The following is a 16,926-nucleotide window of genomic DNA, read 5'->3' as shown; positions in this document are numbered from 1 at the left end:
TTCAGTTAGAGTTTGTATTCGCTTGCCATATTCACTTCAATCAATTGTATGCTACATGGTGGATATATTTTGTTATTTATAATATTTTAATATTGTATTTATTTTGTTTTACTTCTGATATTGCTGGGCTGGGAAGCCCAGGTGCCGGGAGTGTTGGCGGTAGGCCCCACAGAAAAAAAATAAAAAAAATTAGGCATCTAGGTCGGTTTAATTAATTACTGTAATTAGGTATAAAATCCCCCGCTTCCGGCGCTAACTAATCTCTAAGTAATTTATAAACAAGCATTAATATTGATTCATCCCACGCCATTAAATCTCTGTGACTCACACAATAGGCGCGGGCGCTGCTTCATTCACCAGATCTGAAATCTCGATATGTCGGCGGGTGCGGCCGGCGACGGTTTCCACCGCGGAATATTCGAGGGATGCATCTCCGGCAGGGACATGAACATCGAGCGCCGGCCGTACCATAAGAATTGCAAGTGCGCCCTTCACAAGGAGCGCGGCCACTGCACCCACGCCTCTCGCCTCAATTCCATCTCCTATCCGATCCGAAGGACGTGGAGCGAGGGCTGCTTGGCGCTCATGAATCTCTCTTCTCCGATCACCGGCGCCGCCTCTCCTTGCCACAATTCGCCCTCCTTCGCAGATATGACGAGGACGCAGACGCATTTGGTCCTCTACAAGGAGGAGGACGAAGAGGAAGAGGTCGATTAGGTTTTTTTTTTTTTTTTTTCTTATTAACATTGATTCGTGGCATATTTTAGGGAAATTCTTTCAATTGTCAGAGACAAGAAATTATATATTTTCATATTTTTAGAATTCAGTATTCATTGATTTTTAGTTTTAGATTTTCTATAAACAATTTCATTCAGATTCAAGAATATTGATTTGTTCCATGGTTACTTCAGTTACGTCTGCTTCTCTTACTTTACATCTACTGCAAATAATTTTTTTTTATTAATCTTCAAACTCCTCATCAATTTTAATTCATCTCAGAACATTAATTTTCTTCCATCTTCTTATTTTATATCAGAAATTGTTAGTATTAATTAGTGTTAAGATATTTACATAATCTTTTCGAAAAGATTATGGTGAAAATTATTGATTTACCAAAGATATTTATTTACTTAATCTTCATGAAAAGATTATGGTGAAATAAATTGATTTACCATATCTTATAGTTTGGGAAAATCTAAACTAAATGATTTGATTTATTTTACTAAAATTAATTGTTTTAATTATTTTACAGATATTAATGATCTGTAAAGAAGAGTAGTAGAACTGGCGCTCACGAAATTAATAGTTACGACCCACATTCATAATTCAATGATCCAACACACATGAGCTCATAGATATTATCTCACTTTTATTATTATAATTAAAATTTAAAATTTATGTTTGGTAGCTATGTTTTAATATGATAATAATCTCTATTTATCAGAAGAGTGTTTACGATGGCACAACCACACCATACCATAGCCAAAAAAAACTTATCCGTCGTCAAAGCCACGGCTCAGCTACGCTAAATAAATAAATTAGAATAGAATGGTAAAAATGAATTGAGAAATAAAACTTAAAACAAAAAGAAAAACAGATATTGACCGTGCCGGTGGCAGAGCCGCGCCTTACAATAGGCTGCCGCTGCTCTACTGTGGTTATTAGTATTTGGTTTACAAAATTAATCAATTACTAAGTCTTGTGTTATTTCTTCAGCCAGCACTCTTTCTATGTTTTGATAAAATAATACTCTTTTCTATGTTTTGATAAGATAATTAAATTATTTATCTACAATAAAAATCAAACAAATATAATTTAGTTTGATTACTCAATTACTCTTAATAATTGAATACCTAATGTTAACCCTGCAAAAAAAAAAAAAAATACCCATCTTCTTCTCTCTACAAAGTACAAATAAAACCGGCCGTAAATTCATACGCATCAAAGTAGTATCATATGGATTCAAGTTTAAAAAAACTTACGTTATTAGTTTATGTGCAATATTTGTGCTTTGAGTCGGCGGTGAAAACACCGGTGAAATATTGAATAAGCGAGATTTCTCTTGAAATTGCGCCCGTTGTCTGTGTGCAAAATTATGTTCTTTTATGTGTTGATAATTTGGTAATTGATGATTTTAAATGCGATAATATTGTTCACTCACAATTTAATTAAACATAAATGGAAATTTATAAACATGAAATTAAATCTTTGCATAATTGATCTAATATACCAAACTAATGATAATTTAGCCATCTAAAGCTAAATGAGACCTAAATATATTTCCATTTGGCCTTAATGAATTGTTGATTGTAAATAGTTAAACACCCTTAATCAAGGGAGAATGATGAAAATGAGATTTTGCATGCATTCTTATTACAATCATCAACGTTATTTATTTTGTGAGTGAGGGGTTTGGATCTACATGAGTTTCAAAATTAGTATTCCAAGGGCCGAGGCGCTCTATTATTGAATTGCAGTTATTTTTTAAAAACTTATAATTATAATTACATACAAATTTATGTTACAATATTTATACACGACATTAGGCCATTTTCCAATTAGCAATACAAGTCAGTAATTTACCTACATGGAGTATTAATGTTGACGATAGACGTAAAACTATAAAGAAGAATAGAAAAGTTATAAGAACAGAGAATATTGAGCAATGAGAACATGGGATGCACCTATTGTATCATGTGCAAGTCACGAGGTGTGTTTGTCTCCCGTGCCGACTAATTATTTTATTATCATTTAGCAGTGATTATTTGTTATTATGTCGGCAATTGGATTTGTCTTAATCTAAGCTTTGCTGCAGCAGGTTCTCATGATTATTTTCAGTCAATGAATACACTACTGAAAATTTTCTCTTCGTCCATGCCATATAAATATATATAATTTTTTTTATCAATCCCAGTCATTTCATAAATGAGAGGTTTGGAACTAGAGTAAGTTTTGTGAGAAAAATCTCTTTTCTATATTGCGTGTGCTTCAACTTGTCAGGAGGAAATCTAGACCTAATTTTGTCGTTGTGATTTATTTAACCTACGTATCAAAACCTCAACCTACTTCTACGACTAGTATAGTGGAGTAAGAATCGATCCCACGGGAATGGAGAGGGCGTGATGCACTTGTGATGATACTTCGGAAAAGATTGGCTTGTTACCACGCATTTGTGGGGTTGAAAATGAAAACAGGATATCTACCTAAACTAACCAGAAGGTCGGGAGTGACTCGAAATGCAACATGTGATAAAATGGTATGCGTGAACATGGAAGACTTAATTACTGGTGTGCACCTGGAATCAAAAGCTACCGGCCGAAAACTTACTAAAATTGGACTAGACCAAAGGTAAAAGCAATAAGGAACCACATCTCCTATCTAACTATATAAGCGTAGTAAAACTGAAAAAGTGGAAGATACAAAAGCATAAAGTAACACATTCGGTCCCACTCTTGTTCCTAACATTCTCTTCTCCACCAAGCAAAACTAACTAACGATCTCCATGGATGATTTCTTGAGCTCGAAATTGTAAATGCAACATTTAACTCAAAAACCAGAACGGAAATAGGATAACCTAAGATCTACATAAATTGGTCAAACATGCAAGAGTGACTGAGACAAAGCAGAATTGAAACCATGCATTTGAAGGAACTGGCAGCGGAAGCGTTCGGGAAATTCAAACAAATAAATCACATAATAATCAGATCTATTTAGCAGATTATTTAGACAAATTCTATTTGCGTAATTATCACATGTAGCATGCTCATAACTTGAATTAATCATGCTTTAAGTATAATTGAAACCTAAAAAAACATGCTTTTCTACGGAGCAGAAATAATACCTTGTTGATTCTCCAAAGAATTGACGATGGCTAGCGACTTCTCCATGTGACGCTTTAAATACTAGACCACGGATCTTCTCTCCGGTTCCCGAACTGTACTCCAATATCAGTGTGAGCTGATCTCATCGGAATACTAGGACTTAAATAAAAGAGACAGAAATTCGAATCCACGGAGGAGAGCTCGGGCGAAAAATTCGTCCCTCTCTATTAAGGAGATGTCGAAAATTTTTGGAAAAATAATATTTTGTATTCTCTGTCTCATTTATTCTCCTATTTATATTAAGTTTCTTTTGGGCCCAGACAGGGATTTCTGGAAGGTTTTGGATATGGAATCACCCAATTCACTTTTTACTAATTAAATTGAACCCATAATTTAATACAAGCTTTAATTGGAATATTACGAGCAACCACTACAGAAGTAATATTGAACTCTCCACATCTAAATCCGAAATTATAAGTAATCTGGGTTTCCATTTTAACTTATATTTCTCGCACTTATGATAAAAATGTCCATTAATTAATTAATGTCTACTATGGACTTAATTAATTAACATCTTATTAATTCCAAGAGTGGACTTAGCATGAAACACTTATTTATTATTCTTAGAGTAATCAAACTCCAACTAGCTAGGTTCTGAATAATAAAACCTTGTTTCGCGCTCCTCTTGAGGACATTATCAAACGAGGCTCACCTCGCGCACGATTCAACATAATAGCAATCCTAGCACCGCTAGATATTAATCACCACTACCCAATATATCAGGATTATTGGGTTGCGAAAAACCCGCACCATTTGATAAGTCAAAGTAGTGCATAATCAATACCGTATACTCAATGCTAACCTACATTGATTAAGAAACGAATATTTATCAAGACCTCGTCTTTCAGTAGATAGCATAAAGACTCGTCTTGCTGTAATATCCGTTCAGTGCTTTACCATACCAATGTCATCTTATTTCAGTAAGGCTTAGAAATATGCGGACTGACATCGCAACCTTTCACAATGGATAGTCTAATTCTATCTAGGTCGTGAAATTCTTCTTCTTCTTTGTTTAAGACTGACCGTGTCACCTTAAAGTGGATGACGCCCACAACCGGTCTACTAAAACAAAGACTTAGACTTTGTTAAGTTTTCTTGTACATTTAAACATGCAATTAACATCCATTAAATGTAAAACATAACAACATTATGACAAAAATAATCTATTTTATTCCTTGAAAAATAAAATAAGAGTTTTACATTATTCAATCACTCGAAACGTGATTTCTAGTATACAAACTCTAACAACATTTCTATTACTTCGACCGATTTAAACATTTAAATACTCAAGAACTGAAAGATCTACCCGAGCTAGATATAACAAAGCAAGCATCAAAACTCAAGCTAAAAATAACACAAGATGAACCAAATAAAAACTTCATACCATAAAATGAAATCAAGATCCAAAGGATCCAACAACAAAATGAAATCAACCTAGAGTTTGACTATGGAGATCCGAAAAACGAAACAGTAGCAAGATCTAAACCGAAATAAAAATGTAAACCATAAAGTAGATTGTTTTTACTCCTAAGAGCAATGAAACTGCTTGGCTAACTACGACGGCTGGAACGCCACTGGCATGATGAACCTCCCCCTTCAGTTGGTAGCCGAAGGCTTCAAGTGTGAGCTGGAGTGAAAGATGTTGAGTGGTGAATGATGATCAGGCGTGGTGAGTGATAATTATCTTCATGTTCAGCCCTTAGGATGATGTGACCTCAATCCCTATGGATACTCCTATATTGGTTTGACATTTCTGCCCTTCTGAATCTTCTAAGCCAACCTCCTCCTGTACTCTAACTCCACGGTGCGGTCTACTGAACAATTTGTACCTTTTTTGCATTCTTTTACAGTTGATTTGCCTTCGGTATCCCTTGCATGAGTTTAGACCCTTTTTCCTGCACACTTAACAACTATTTTGCTCATATTATCTGTTAAAGCATGGAAAACTGACCAGTAACCCATGCATAAAACTCAACTTATCAGAAAGTTTTCCTAATTTATTACCTCCATACATCAAATTATTTACAACTTATACCACCATTAAAACACTAATAATAATTGGGGTCCTACCATTCCCCAACACTACTTTAACTACACTTTTCCTCCTATCTTTTACTTTACCAATTTTGTCTTAATTCTTGCCTCATATCATATGCTCATACTCCCTACGTGCCACTCTAAGTGGAACATTTCTATTTCGACACCAGATTTTATATAGTTTTATTTTGTGAGTTAAGTGAAGAGAATAAGTAAGAGAGAATGCAGAAGTAGAGATAACGATGTTTCCTTTTTTTAGAAATGTGTTATGTAAAGTGGGATATCCCAAAATGGAAAATGTGTCACTTAGAGTGGGACAAATGAAACAGTTTGTAGGACGGAGGGAGTATTTGAAGAGGTGGTATCGCACGTGTGCGCACAATGAATGTATTGGAGAGACGGAGAGGCGGAAGTGGCGATTGTCTAGAGGAGGGGGAGGAAGGCGGCTCTCGTAGTGAAGTGGAGTTGTTTGAGGTGGCGATTGTCTAGAGGAGGAGGTGAGGCCGCGCTGGTAGTGGAAGTGGAGTCGTTAGAGGCGGTTGTGGTGGTGGTTCAATGACGATTTTATGTTTCCACTTTGTTGTTCTTCGACTCAATCTTCGATTGCAATAGTTAATAACTAGTGTTGTCTGTGGGAAGTGATTTTACAGTCTTCTATAGGGGGAATTGAATCCACAAGCGACAATGGATTCTAGGTTTGAGACAGAGTGATTCACCAGAAAAATTAATTTGGTCTTTGGTGGATGAAGATACGTGCTATGTTGATACAACAAGGTTTGGCCGCAGGTTTGCCGGCTAAAAAGAATGAGGTGAAGGAAAAGGGGATCCTCGGTGAAAAAGAGCAACTCAAGAAGGAGGAAATGCTCACAAAGGCACATTGTGCTATTATATTGTGCTCGGAGACAAGGTCTTGAAGAAAGTGGCAAAGGAGACGATTGCAGCAGGGATTCTTGAGAAGCTTGAGATCCTATATATGACGAAATCATTGGCAAATAGGCATATATATAAACCAAAGACTTTATTCATACAGATTCTGGGAGGATAAGGATGTGATCATGCAACTTGAAGATTTCAACAAGACTGTTGATGATTTGGAGAACATATATGTATTTATTGGTGATGAAGATAAGACGATTCTTTTGATAAATGCATTACCCAAGTCCTATAATTAATTGAGGGATGCTATTGTTGGGGTTAGGGTAGTGGAAGAGCGCAAAAGCAAACAGATCCTTATAGATCTATTTAGGTGATTATGAGATTAATTCCGTTTTTATGTAAATTAATAGTATCACATAAATTTACATAGAATACGTAAATTAAATGTGATATGAAGAATACCTCAAAATCTCCCAAAGGATTAACGTCATCACGTGTCGTGTCGGTACTCTACCACAAATCTAACCTATATACCAAACTCGGAATTACCCATTTGCGTGAAATTTTTTAGATAATTGCATAGATCTAGATGGATATAGAAGACATGAACCTAGATCTAGTAAATAAGAATGAAAAAACAGTTTTATCTCTCTAATGAATTGAGATAAATCAAAATTCACCTCTCCCACAAAAGTGGGGCCGCCTCCTCTCTTCCCCACTGTAGTGTGTTTCTTCCTTATGATGGAGGCTAGGGTTTCATGTGTGAATATTGGTGTGTGTCTTTCTCTTATATCCATCCCTATTTATAGAGTTAAATTAATGGGCTAGGTTAGGAATCCATGAAAAAATTGACTTGGACTAACCCACTAGACATGTGCTAATTAAATTAATTAACCGATAATTTAATATGCATCAAAATAGAATATTACTTTAGATCAATATAGAAAATGATATTGACATCTCGTCCATTCCTAAAGATCACAAGTAATTGAGTTCCATTTTGATTTATAATATTTTTAATGGTTAAGATGTCAAACCTGTTAGAGTTTGTATACTATAAATTACCTTTCGAGTGATTAAATATTGTAAAAACTCTTATTTTATTTTTTAAGGAATAAAACAGATTATTTTTGTCGTAATATTTTTATGTTTTGCATTTAATGGATGTTTATTGCATATTTGAATGTATAAGTAACTAAGCAAAGTCTAAGTCTTTGTTTTAGTAGACCGGTTATGAGCGACGTTCACTTTAAGGTAACACGGTCAGCTCTGAACAAAGAAAATGAAATGTAACTAGAGTTTATTGCTGGTGGAATAAATTCAATAACTATTAAGTTCGTAATATTATATGTCATATTTTAAACTTATGAGAAAAGAACAAATATCAGAAAATTTTATGATATTAGACCTAAATATCCCTTGTTAAAAATACCAACTTAGTTTCGATAAGATGTTGCTTTTATTACAACAAGTCGATAATGCTAATAATGCTCGTTTGGTATATTGATAAGATTGTTTCTTTTATTACAATAAGGCCCAATTCGTTTTTAGATATTGGCCCAACACTTAGCCGTAGGTCTTATAACTATATATTAGTACATCTTCAACTTTAAAAGTGCAATCTCCTTCTCATCTCTATCCCTTCTGAACTATAGTTATCTCTTTATCCCTACCGCTTGGTCTACCTCCCAAATATCATTGAAAGACAGTTTTCTGCAATTAAATTGTCAAAGTAGAGCTGTAAAATAAGATGTCAGATGACTAATTGAATGGCATCTTAGTAGTATTAGGTAATGTCTGTTTTTTTAGATAAAATAGTGGTGAGGTATAATCTAGAATTAAGTTATGAGATTATTTAGTAGGTAGACTATGAATAATTATTAAATCATGAGTTTCAATCTTATAAACTAAACATAATACAAATATAATACAAATTTAATAATGTATATAATTTTGCCAACGGAGAGAGACCGAACGCCCCTAGCTAGTATAAGAGAAACATTTGCTACTACTAATGAATAGATTTTAATTCATTTTCAAGATATGGATAATTGCAGAAATAAAAAAGGCGCGCATGATAAAAAGTTATTGTGCATATGTGCGTGTGCCCTCGAATTTAGATTTATGGATCTTGCTAATATATTTTGTATTTTCAATTGATAAGTTTCCAACTGAATCACTCCCTCGAATTATATGCATAAAGGAATTGTTATAGTTGAATTCAGAATTATGCATTTCGAGCTCTTAACAAATACTCTCTTCATTCTTTTTAAATTGATTCGTTTTTCTCATTTTAGGATGTTTTGGATAATTAAATCATTTTTTTTGGCAAACATACTAGATATGTTTTTTCTTATCCTCGGTGGTGAAAAAAAACGGAGGGACCCGCACACCCAAATACATTCAAACTTTAAATGTATAGCATTTGATTGTACAACTATTTGTTTCAAATTTGTACTACTATTTGTTTCAAATTGTAGATACAATGGAGAAAAAGTGTTACTCCCTCTATCCGTCATTAGAAATTTCAATTGACTATTCTAATTCGTCTAATATTAGGAGTGTCGGTTTGTTTTTACAATACTTTGAACTATTCATTCTCCTTACTAATATATAAAAATGAGTCTCATATTTCACTATCTTTTTTTATCTATTTTTTTTTGTATTTCTTAAAATTTGTGCCGAACTCAAATGAAACTCTTAGCGACGGACAATGAAAGTATTAAAAGAATAAAGAAAAGGGTGAATCCATTTTATTTATTTAATCAAGTAAATGAGTTAATCAGATTGTTTTTTTCAACTGAGTAAACTAACAGCATTACAACTATTTATTGTATGGATGGGTGTTTTTTTTGTTTGAAATGGAACAAGTAAAATGCAGTAGTAGGGTATGGACCAAGCAAGTGAGTGTGAGTGGGCCTGGTATTTATAGCGTGGCATTGGGGCAGTGCCAGCGCCTCCTCCGCCGCAGAGCCCAGCTAGAGGAATAGGCATTTCTACTAAAGGCAAGTTTTCGGTGGCGCGTGCTTTCATGCGGTCCCCGCTCTCTTTGTGGTCCATTCCTCCACACACTGACGCGTGTAACATGTACGGACATATGTTGTCGATGTCGAAGCTTGATGTTAATGTCACTCAACATTATCCCCTCTTCTCTCTCTACAAGACTAAAATGCCTTTATCCCTTTTTAAATTGTTTTGATACTTTTCATCTAAACAATTATCTCTTCTCATTAAATATGAAATGTTTATTTTTTTACACATGACTTTATGTAGTATTTTTTTGAATTAATAAAAATAGAATAAAGTTAGAAATATTTCCATTCAAGAAAATGTTTTATTATAGGACAAAAAAAAATATTTTCATTTTTAATAGGATAGAGTTAATATATCTCACTCTTCAATTAGCTTAATCATCATAGTAATATTATTCTATTGATATACTCTCTTTGTTTCTTATTATTTGAGTTGTTTTTATAATTTTAAAAAATTTAAAATAATTGAGTCATTTCTAATATTGACAAAAAAAAAGTATTTTGTCTTACTCTTTCTCTTTTCATCTTTTTTGGTTTTATTCGTCACAAAATTATTTTAATTATTGAGGAACAAGGAACGGAAGGAGTATGACATTTACTTTGTTGCAATACTTTTATTTTTGTTATAGGAAATGTGTCCAACTTGATGATTTTCTGATTGACCTCACTGATACACGGGATAATTTAATCCAAAGTAGTTTTCGCTATAAAATGTGAGAAAAACTAAACAAAAAATGCACACAATATAACTCAAAATTATGAATTCGCAAATTCAAATCGGAAAGAGGGTAATGTATTGGCTGTCTGGCATTCAATTGTTGGACTACGAAATGCAATTGCCAATCAGAAAACAGTGACATAAATCAAACAAAAGAACCAACCATATTTTTTCCAAGGTCAATCAATTGTCATTTCCCCCCGTTTATTTAATTCTTATTTCCACCAACTTTAGCTACCCAAATTATTAAGGCCTTTTTTTTTATTTTCTTAGTACTAGTATTAAATAAATCATCGAATTTTTCTGTCTCATTTCACATTTGCATTTATAGTACCCAGCTTCAACAGACTCTGAAATGTACTCCTACATATTTTAATAAAAGCAAAAAAATACTGTAAATCTAATTAGCAAATGTTAAAAATTCAATCAATATATATTAAACTCAATAAGCACATGTTTAGATATTCACTCAACATTTATTAGAAACAAAATTATCACATAGTTCTAAAAATTAAATAAAGTGGAGAAAAAAATATGGGAGAAGATAGAATAAGAAAAAGATAAAATATTATTTTTTGTCATAAAAAAAATGTCTCACTTCTAATTAAATGACCTAAAAAGCAAAACCCCATACTTATAATAGAATGGAGGGAGTACAATATACCTCCGCCCCTATCAATGATTTGATCATTTCAAATTAGTTGAACCAACACATAACATTATATTTGATCAATTCTTAAATGATTGAATTACATCACAAAATCAAACAAAGGAAGGTGATTCTTTTATTACATAAGAAATGCCACATCACTATTATTATCTGATAACAATGATTGATTATGTTTGTACTATAATTTTTCACTCTTCACGTAACATATAGTACAAATAATTGATTTCACTTATAAAATATTGATAAATAATTTTCTAATAACAATGATTGAATATGTTTGTTTGTAATAATAAAGAATTGCAAGTAAAGTTAATTTGAAGGAGCATATGCATATTATACTCTCTCCCTTAACATAGACACATTTTTATTTTAACAGTATTTCACTCTATTAGCACGTTTTTAGCTAAAAATTAGACATATAACTCTTTATATTTTTTTAATTTACTCATGGAACAACATTAAATAAAATTCGTGTCGAATTAGAAACCGTGGGATAGAGGGAGTATATATAATTATACACTATATTAGAAAGTTTTAGCTGTAGAGTTGTAGATGTAGAAATAGAGAAAGATGGCGTTGGAGGACCACGACGACCAAATCCTCCCACGCTACTCCGATCACCACCACACCTCCTCCGCCGCCTTCCTCGATCACGACGCCGCCGCCTGGGAGAAGGAGAGATGCAAGGCCGACATCCTAAGCCACCCGCTGTACGAGCAGCTGCTGTCGGCGCACGTGGCGTGCCTCCGCATCGCCACTCCCGTGGACCAGCTGCACAAGATCGACGCCCAGCTGGCCGAGTCGCACCAGATTGCCGCCAAGTACTCTCTTCTCCCGCCCCTTCACCACAAGGACCTCGACCCTTTCATGGTACTTTTATTCTGACATCAAATTTCTTAATTTCTGTAGTGCTTTTGAAATCATGATTTTAATTTGAAATACACTCATAATAATCATGAATTACTCCACCTACCAATTGTCCTCTCTGTGATATTTCCTCCTCTCAATTTGTCAAATTTGAATCATAGTTTGACTGCCTGAAACTCTATAATTAAAACTGAGTTGAGGAGAATGGTTGTCTCATCAAATGAGGAATCTTATTGTCATTAGTCAACTGATAATTCACACTTTATAATTTAGTGTTTTGGAGAATCTCTTCCTCTTACGATGCAAAAAAACTTCCCCAAAAATTTATCACATTTTTCCATCCCCACTTGTCATACAAAATTTGTTGCATTTCACTTTTTTACCATTTTTAATATTCCACTAGCTCATTTCCAATCACATTTTATTATAAAACTAATACTCCCTCCGTCGCATAGAATTAGGCCTTTTGAGTTTGGCACGTGTTTTAATATGTAATTGGTAAAATATGAGAGAAAGAGAAAAAATACTTCCTCCGTCCCACATTTATAGTCACATTTAGTTAGGGCACGGATTTTAAGGAATTGGTGGAGTGTGTGATTAATGAAGTGAGATGATAGAGTGTGTAATAAATGAAGTGAGATGGAAGAGTGAGATGGTTGAAGTGAGATGAAAGAGTGTGTAATAAATTAAGTGAGTTGGTTGAAGGTGGGTCCCTTGTTGACTTTTTGGTTTTTTATTTTTGTTTTGGTTTATTTTTGTGTTGATAATGACATTTGGATGTAATTTTAGTGAATAATGGGGTAAAATTTTATGTCCAAATATGGAAAATTCTAAATATGACTATAAATGTGGGACGGACTTTTATGGCAAAATGTGACTATAAAACTGGGACGGAGGGAGTAGTTGAAAGTGTGTAGTGGATGACGGTTCCCGTAAATGATAAAGTAAAAGAGGAGTAAAAGATTACCATAAATGGATAAGGACTATTCGTATGAGACGGATGAAAAAGGAAATATAACATATTTCTATGGGACGGGGGGAGTACTATATAAAAGTGTGATCCATATTCCGCTAACTTTTTCAACCCATTTTCCATTACATTTCTTAAAACTCGTCTCCCATCAAAGTGTGACAAAAATTATAGGACGGAGGTAGTATCTTTTAAGGACACACAAAAATTGAGATGCAATTATTTGCATTCGAAAATGTTAAAAATAACAACAATTTAGGATGCAAAAGAAAGCGTAACTAAATTAAAGATAAATTAACTTAATCATTTTGCTTTTTTTAGAATGCTTCCATTTGCATCCTCCAATTTTAGTTGGGACACCAATAATAAAGACGTTTTTTTTGAAGTGTCAACGGCATATTTAGTAATACTCCCTCCGTCCCATAAAAGTTGAGTCGTATTCCTTTTTAGTCCGTCCCAATAAAGTTGAGTCATTTCCTTTTTTAACTAAAGACAAAACATCTAATCACTTTTACTTTATTCCATCATTTACTTTACTCTCTCTTATTTTTTCTACTTTTTTCATCTCTCCTATTTATTTAATATAAATTCTTAATCTCCGTGCCCAAAAGTTTTGTCTCAACTTTTATGGGACGGAGGGAGTACAAATTAGCGCCCTTAATTATTTGTTTTGTTGTAGTTAGATTCCTTTTTTCAGTTCAAATACTTTCACTTTGTGATGTGCATTTTGGATCATATATTGAAGCTCACATTTTGCTGTTATGGTATTGATCTCATTTTGTAGACACAGTATGTTCTGTTGCTATCCTCATTTAAAGAGCAACTTCAACAACATGTCCGAGTCCATGCCATGGAAGCAGTCATGGCTTGTTGGGAGATTGAGCAGGCATTGCAAAGCTTGACAGGTTATAAAATCTCTCTTAACTTTGTCGATCTATCAAGTTTAGCTACGTAATGGTCATAACGAGACACAACCAGAATACGACAGCTTTCGAATGGTGTTTACACTCTTTTGAATAATTACTTGCAGGGGTAGCACCGGGTGAAGGAACGGGAGCAACCATGTCTGATGATGAGGAGGAGGAGGAGCATGCGGACAGCGAGATAAACTTGTTCGACGAGAGCATGGATGGATCGGACAGTATGGGATTCGGCCCTCTTGTCCCCACTGAAAGTGAGAGATCTCTGATGGAACGCGTGAAACAAGAGCTCAAACACGAGCTCAAACAGGTGAAGCATCATCCTGGACCTCAAAACTACCATCAATCAGTACTAGAGTCATTTCATTTTCTGCCTTCATTTTGAAAAAATAATTAAAGGGAATAGAGAGTAAAGTAAGAGAGAGAATAATGTAGATAAGACTGTGTACATAGGGTTATAAGGAGAAGATCTTTGATATCAGAGAAGAAATATTGAGAAAGCGAAGAGCAGGAAAGCTGCCCGGTGACACTACATCCATGTTGAAAGCTTGGTGGCAATCACATTCAAAATGGCCATATCCAACAGTAAGTAAGCTAGTACTATGTGTTTAGCATCAAAATGTTATGCTAAATTAAATTAAATATCTATAAACATTAGGAGGAAGACAAGGCAAGACTAGTACAGGAAACAGGCTTACAGCTGAAACAAATAAATAATTGGTTTATCAACCAAAGGAAAAGGAATTGGCACAGCAATCCTTCTACATCTTCTTCTCCAAAAAGCAAGCGCAAGAAGTAAGCTAAATTCCTCCAATGGTTCATACCTATAAATTAATATGAATCAAGATTGCTAACTTAATTGATTTTGGGGTGTAATTCCCAGTTCTGCAGGTGACAAAACCAACTAAATGACCAGATTTTGATCATTTAAACATACTACTATATGAAAGTTGGCTATTGTATAAAGTTGTGATTTTGAAGCCTTGCTTAGATAGTTGTATAATCACGACTTTTAGAAACTTTTCTTTGCTACAGTTTTAATTTTGAGTCTATTTTATTTCTTAGTCTAATTAATGTTCGTACTTCTGCAAAGAGGTGCTTGTAAATTTATTTTTGCATTACATGTTCCGTTTTCATAGCAAAATATACGAAACATGCTACATAAAAATTTAAATATTTAATGTGCGCATGACTCCCGGCGAAACCATAATGATGAGAATCTCCAAAATTAGCCCAAGACTTGTTATTGTAAAAGCAACAATACAATTACAAATTAGTACAAACTAAAAACAATACAACAATAACATAAAAACACATTACATTGAAACTTAAATAAATATTACACTAAAAAGGATAGGTGTTCCATCCCACAAAAAGATAGAACAAAAATAGAATGGGCGAGGGGGATCGAAATGGAAGAAATTGAGGAGTGAACAAATGACCTCTTGGAGACCGAAGGACCTCCACCAAAAAGATATGGCAACCTGTGGCAACTTTCATCCAAGCAACCATTTATATCGACTCACTCGCTAGCTTCATGACACTAGGGTATACTTTCGTCAAGCTCCGCCACTAGAGGTATACTCTTTCGAGCTCCGCCCCTAGGGTATACTCGCACTCAAGCTCCGCCACTAGCTACATGGTGCTAGTTGTGAATTTACCAAGTGACTAACCCCGGGCCAACCACCAAGTAACCATAGTCCGGCCATGGATTTTTCCAAACATTCATCTCACCCAACAGGGGGAGGGACTCTCACAAAGGAGACACTCTTTTTCTAAACTTAATCTAATCTCTAATCTATTACAAAAGATACACAAGGCCTTATTTATAGATGTGGGAGATTAGGAAATGAAAAGTCACTCAAACTAGGGTTGGAATATGAAAAGCCACTCAAAATTATTCAAAATCCCGCCTTTTTGAAGTCTTCTCAGACATAAAACGCTCAGCCGGGCGTTTTGGGGCCTTGCCCGGGCGTTTTCACTGTCGCCGGGCGTTTTGCTTGTTGGACTGCGCAGTTTTTGTAAAACGACCATAACTTTCTCATCCGAGCTCCGATTGAGGTGTGCAAGATACTCACGCGAAGCTCTTTCGATGGAGAAGACAATGGTGGTCTTTGAAAAGCATTTGGACATCATATGAATAGGCGAATCTTTGCTCGAATCTGACCCCAGTTGCGGCTTGGCTCTTTGTCACCTCTTCTCTTCACTTTCCTTGGTTTAGCGCTGCCCGGATTCATATCACATAATCAAGAATATATTATCAGAATTTTCTTTTAATATACTCTAGTAATAAGAAATAATATTTCGTTTTGATATAGGTGTGGGCGGGTATTATTTCTGTCACAATTTACATTAATTAGGCCATAATTGGAGGATTATAAAATAATAAGAATTTAAATTCTATAGAAGTTTGGTATATGACGTAGAGGGAGAGTAGTTTTAGAATCTTTTCGTCTGCTTATTTCTCGTCAATGTGTATATCTAATAGGAGTACATATGATTTCGTTTTAAAATACTTAACTCAAAAAATTCTCCATAACATCCTGAATGAAATTTTGGTGTTGGATTGTTAATGTTATTCGATAAACAATTCCATTTGCCCTTTACCCAAAAATGAGTAGAAATGTCCAATAAACACAATTCAATTACCTTTTCAACCTACTTTCTTTTTATATTTCTCAAAACTTGTGACGAAAAAATATAGATAATGAGAGAGGAAGGGAGTAGTTATATTACATTTTGGGTGTCTATTAAAATTAGTCATATTTTTATTTATGAAAACTCTTTTATACCATTTTTTAAATTCTAATTTTCTATTTTAATTTATGAATTAATTATATATTGTCTTTAAATAAGACTATTCTTCGTGGACGACGGAAGTATAAGAATTAAGCTAGAATTGACTAATTTTTGTGGCGATTTCTATGGGTGGAGAAATTCAGTCTCAAATGTCAA

General features: G+C 34.2%; 2 protein-coding genes and 1 long non-coding RNA gene across 4 annotated transcripts; 2 read left to right on the top strand and 1 right to left on the bottom strand.

The window, feature by feature from the left end:
• The first annotated feature begins 275 nt into the window (after window positions 1-275).
• Window positions 276-914, top strand: LOC148927259 (uncharacterized). The gene has a single exon (XM_089057776.1). The coding sequence runs from the start codon at window positions 376-378 to the stop codon at window positions 715-717; it is 342 nt and encodes a 113-aa protein (XP_088913902.1). The 5' UTR covers window positions 276-375; the 3' UTR covers window positions 718-914.
• Window positions 915-5,242: 4,328 nt separating this feature from the next.
• On the bottom strand, window positions 5,243-7,562 carry LOC125197290 (uncharacterized). 2 transcript variants are annotated; one of them, XR_007172037.2, is made up of 3 exons: window positions 7,475-7,562; window positions 7,257-7,320; window positions 5,243-5,791 (listed from the first exon to the last, which is right to left on the bottom strand). It is a non-coding gene; the product is annotated as an uncharacterized LOC125197290 (long non-coding RNA). The 2 variants fall into 2 exon arrangements; XR_007172036.2 differs by having other exon boundaries at window positions 5,243-5,783.
• A 4,124-nt stretch (window positions 7,563-11,686) lies between these two features.
• Window positions 11,687-15,092, top strand: LOC125192386 (homeobox protein knotted-1-like LET12). Its single transcript, XM_048089925.2, has 6 exons — window positions 11,687-12,084; window positions 13,836-13,956; window positions 14,082-14,281; window positions 14,425-14,556; window positions 14,630-14,766; window positions 14,855-15,092. The coding sequence occupies exons 1-6, from the start codon at window positions 11,785-11,787 to the stop codon at window positions 14,877-14,879; spliced, it is 915 nt and encodes a 304-aa protein (XP_047945882.1). The 5' UTR covers window positions 11,687-11,784; the 3' UTR covers window positions 14,880-15,092.
• Window positions 15,093-16,926: the final 1,834 nt, after the last annotated feature.

This window comes from Salvia hispanica, chromosome 4 (genome assembly GCF_029641045.1).
Source record: "Salvia hispanica isolate PSC_SH4W2 chromosome 4, Shi_PSC_v1, whole genome shotgun sequence".
NCBI lineage: Eukaryota > Viridiplantae > Streptophyta > Magnoliopsida > Lamiales > Lamiaceae > Salvia > Salvia hispanica.
This window is presented reverse-complemented; position numbering and strand designations above follow the sequence as displayed.

Excerpts from the sequence above, each read along its gene's own strand:
- LOC125192386 (XM_048089925.2), top strand. The coding sequence starts at position 11,785 with ATGGCGTTGGAGGACCACGACGACCAAATCCTCCCACGCTACTCCGAT. Across the intron at positions 12,085-13,835 it reads AGGACCTCGACCCTTTCATG|ACACAGTATGTTCTGTTGCT; the intron begins GTACTTTTATTC and ends CTCATTTTGTAG. Across the intron at positions 14,767-14,854 it reads CCAAAAAGCAAGCGCAAGAA|TTCTGCAGGTGACAAAACCA; the intron begins GTAAGCTAAATT and ends TGTAATTCCCAG.
- LOC148927259 (XM_089057776.1), top strand. The coding sequence starts at position 376 with ATGTCGGCGGGTGCGGCCGGCGACGGTTTCCACCGCGGAATATTCGAG.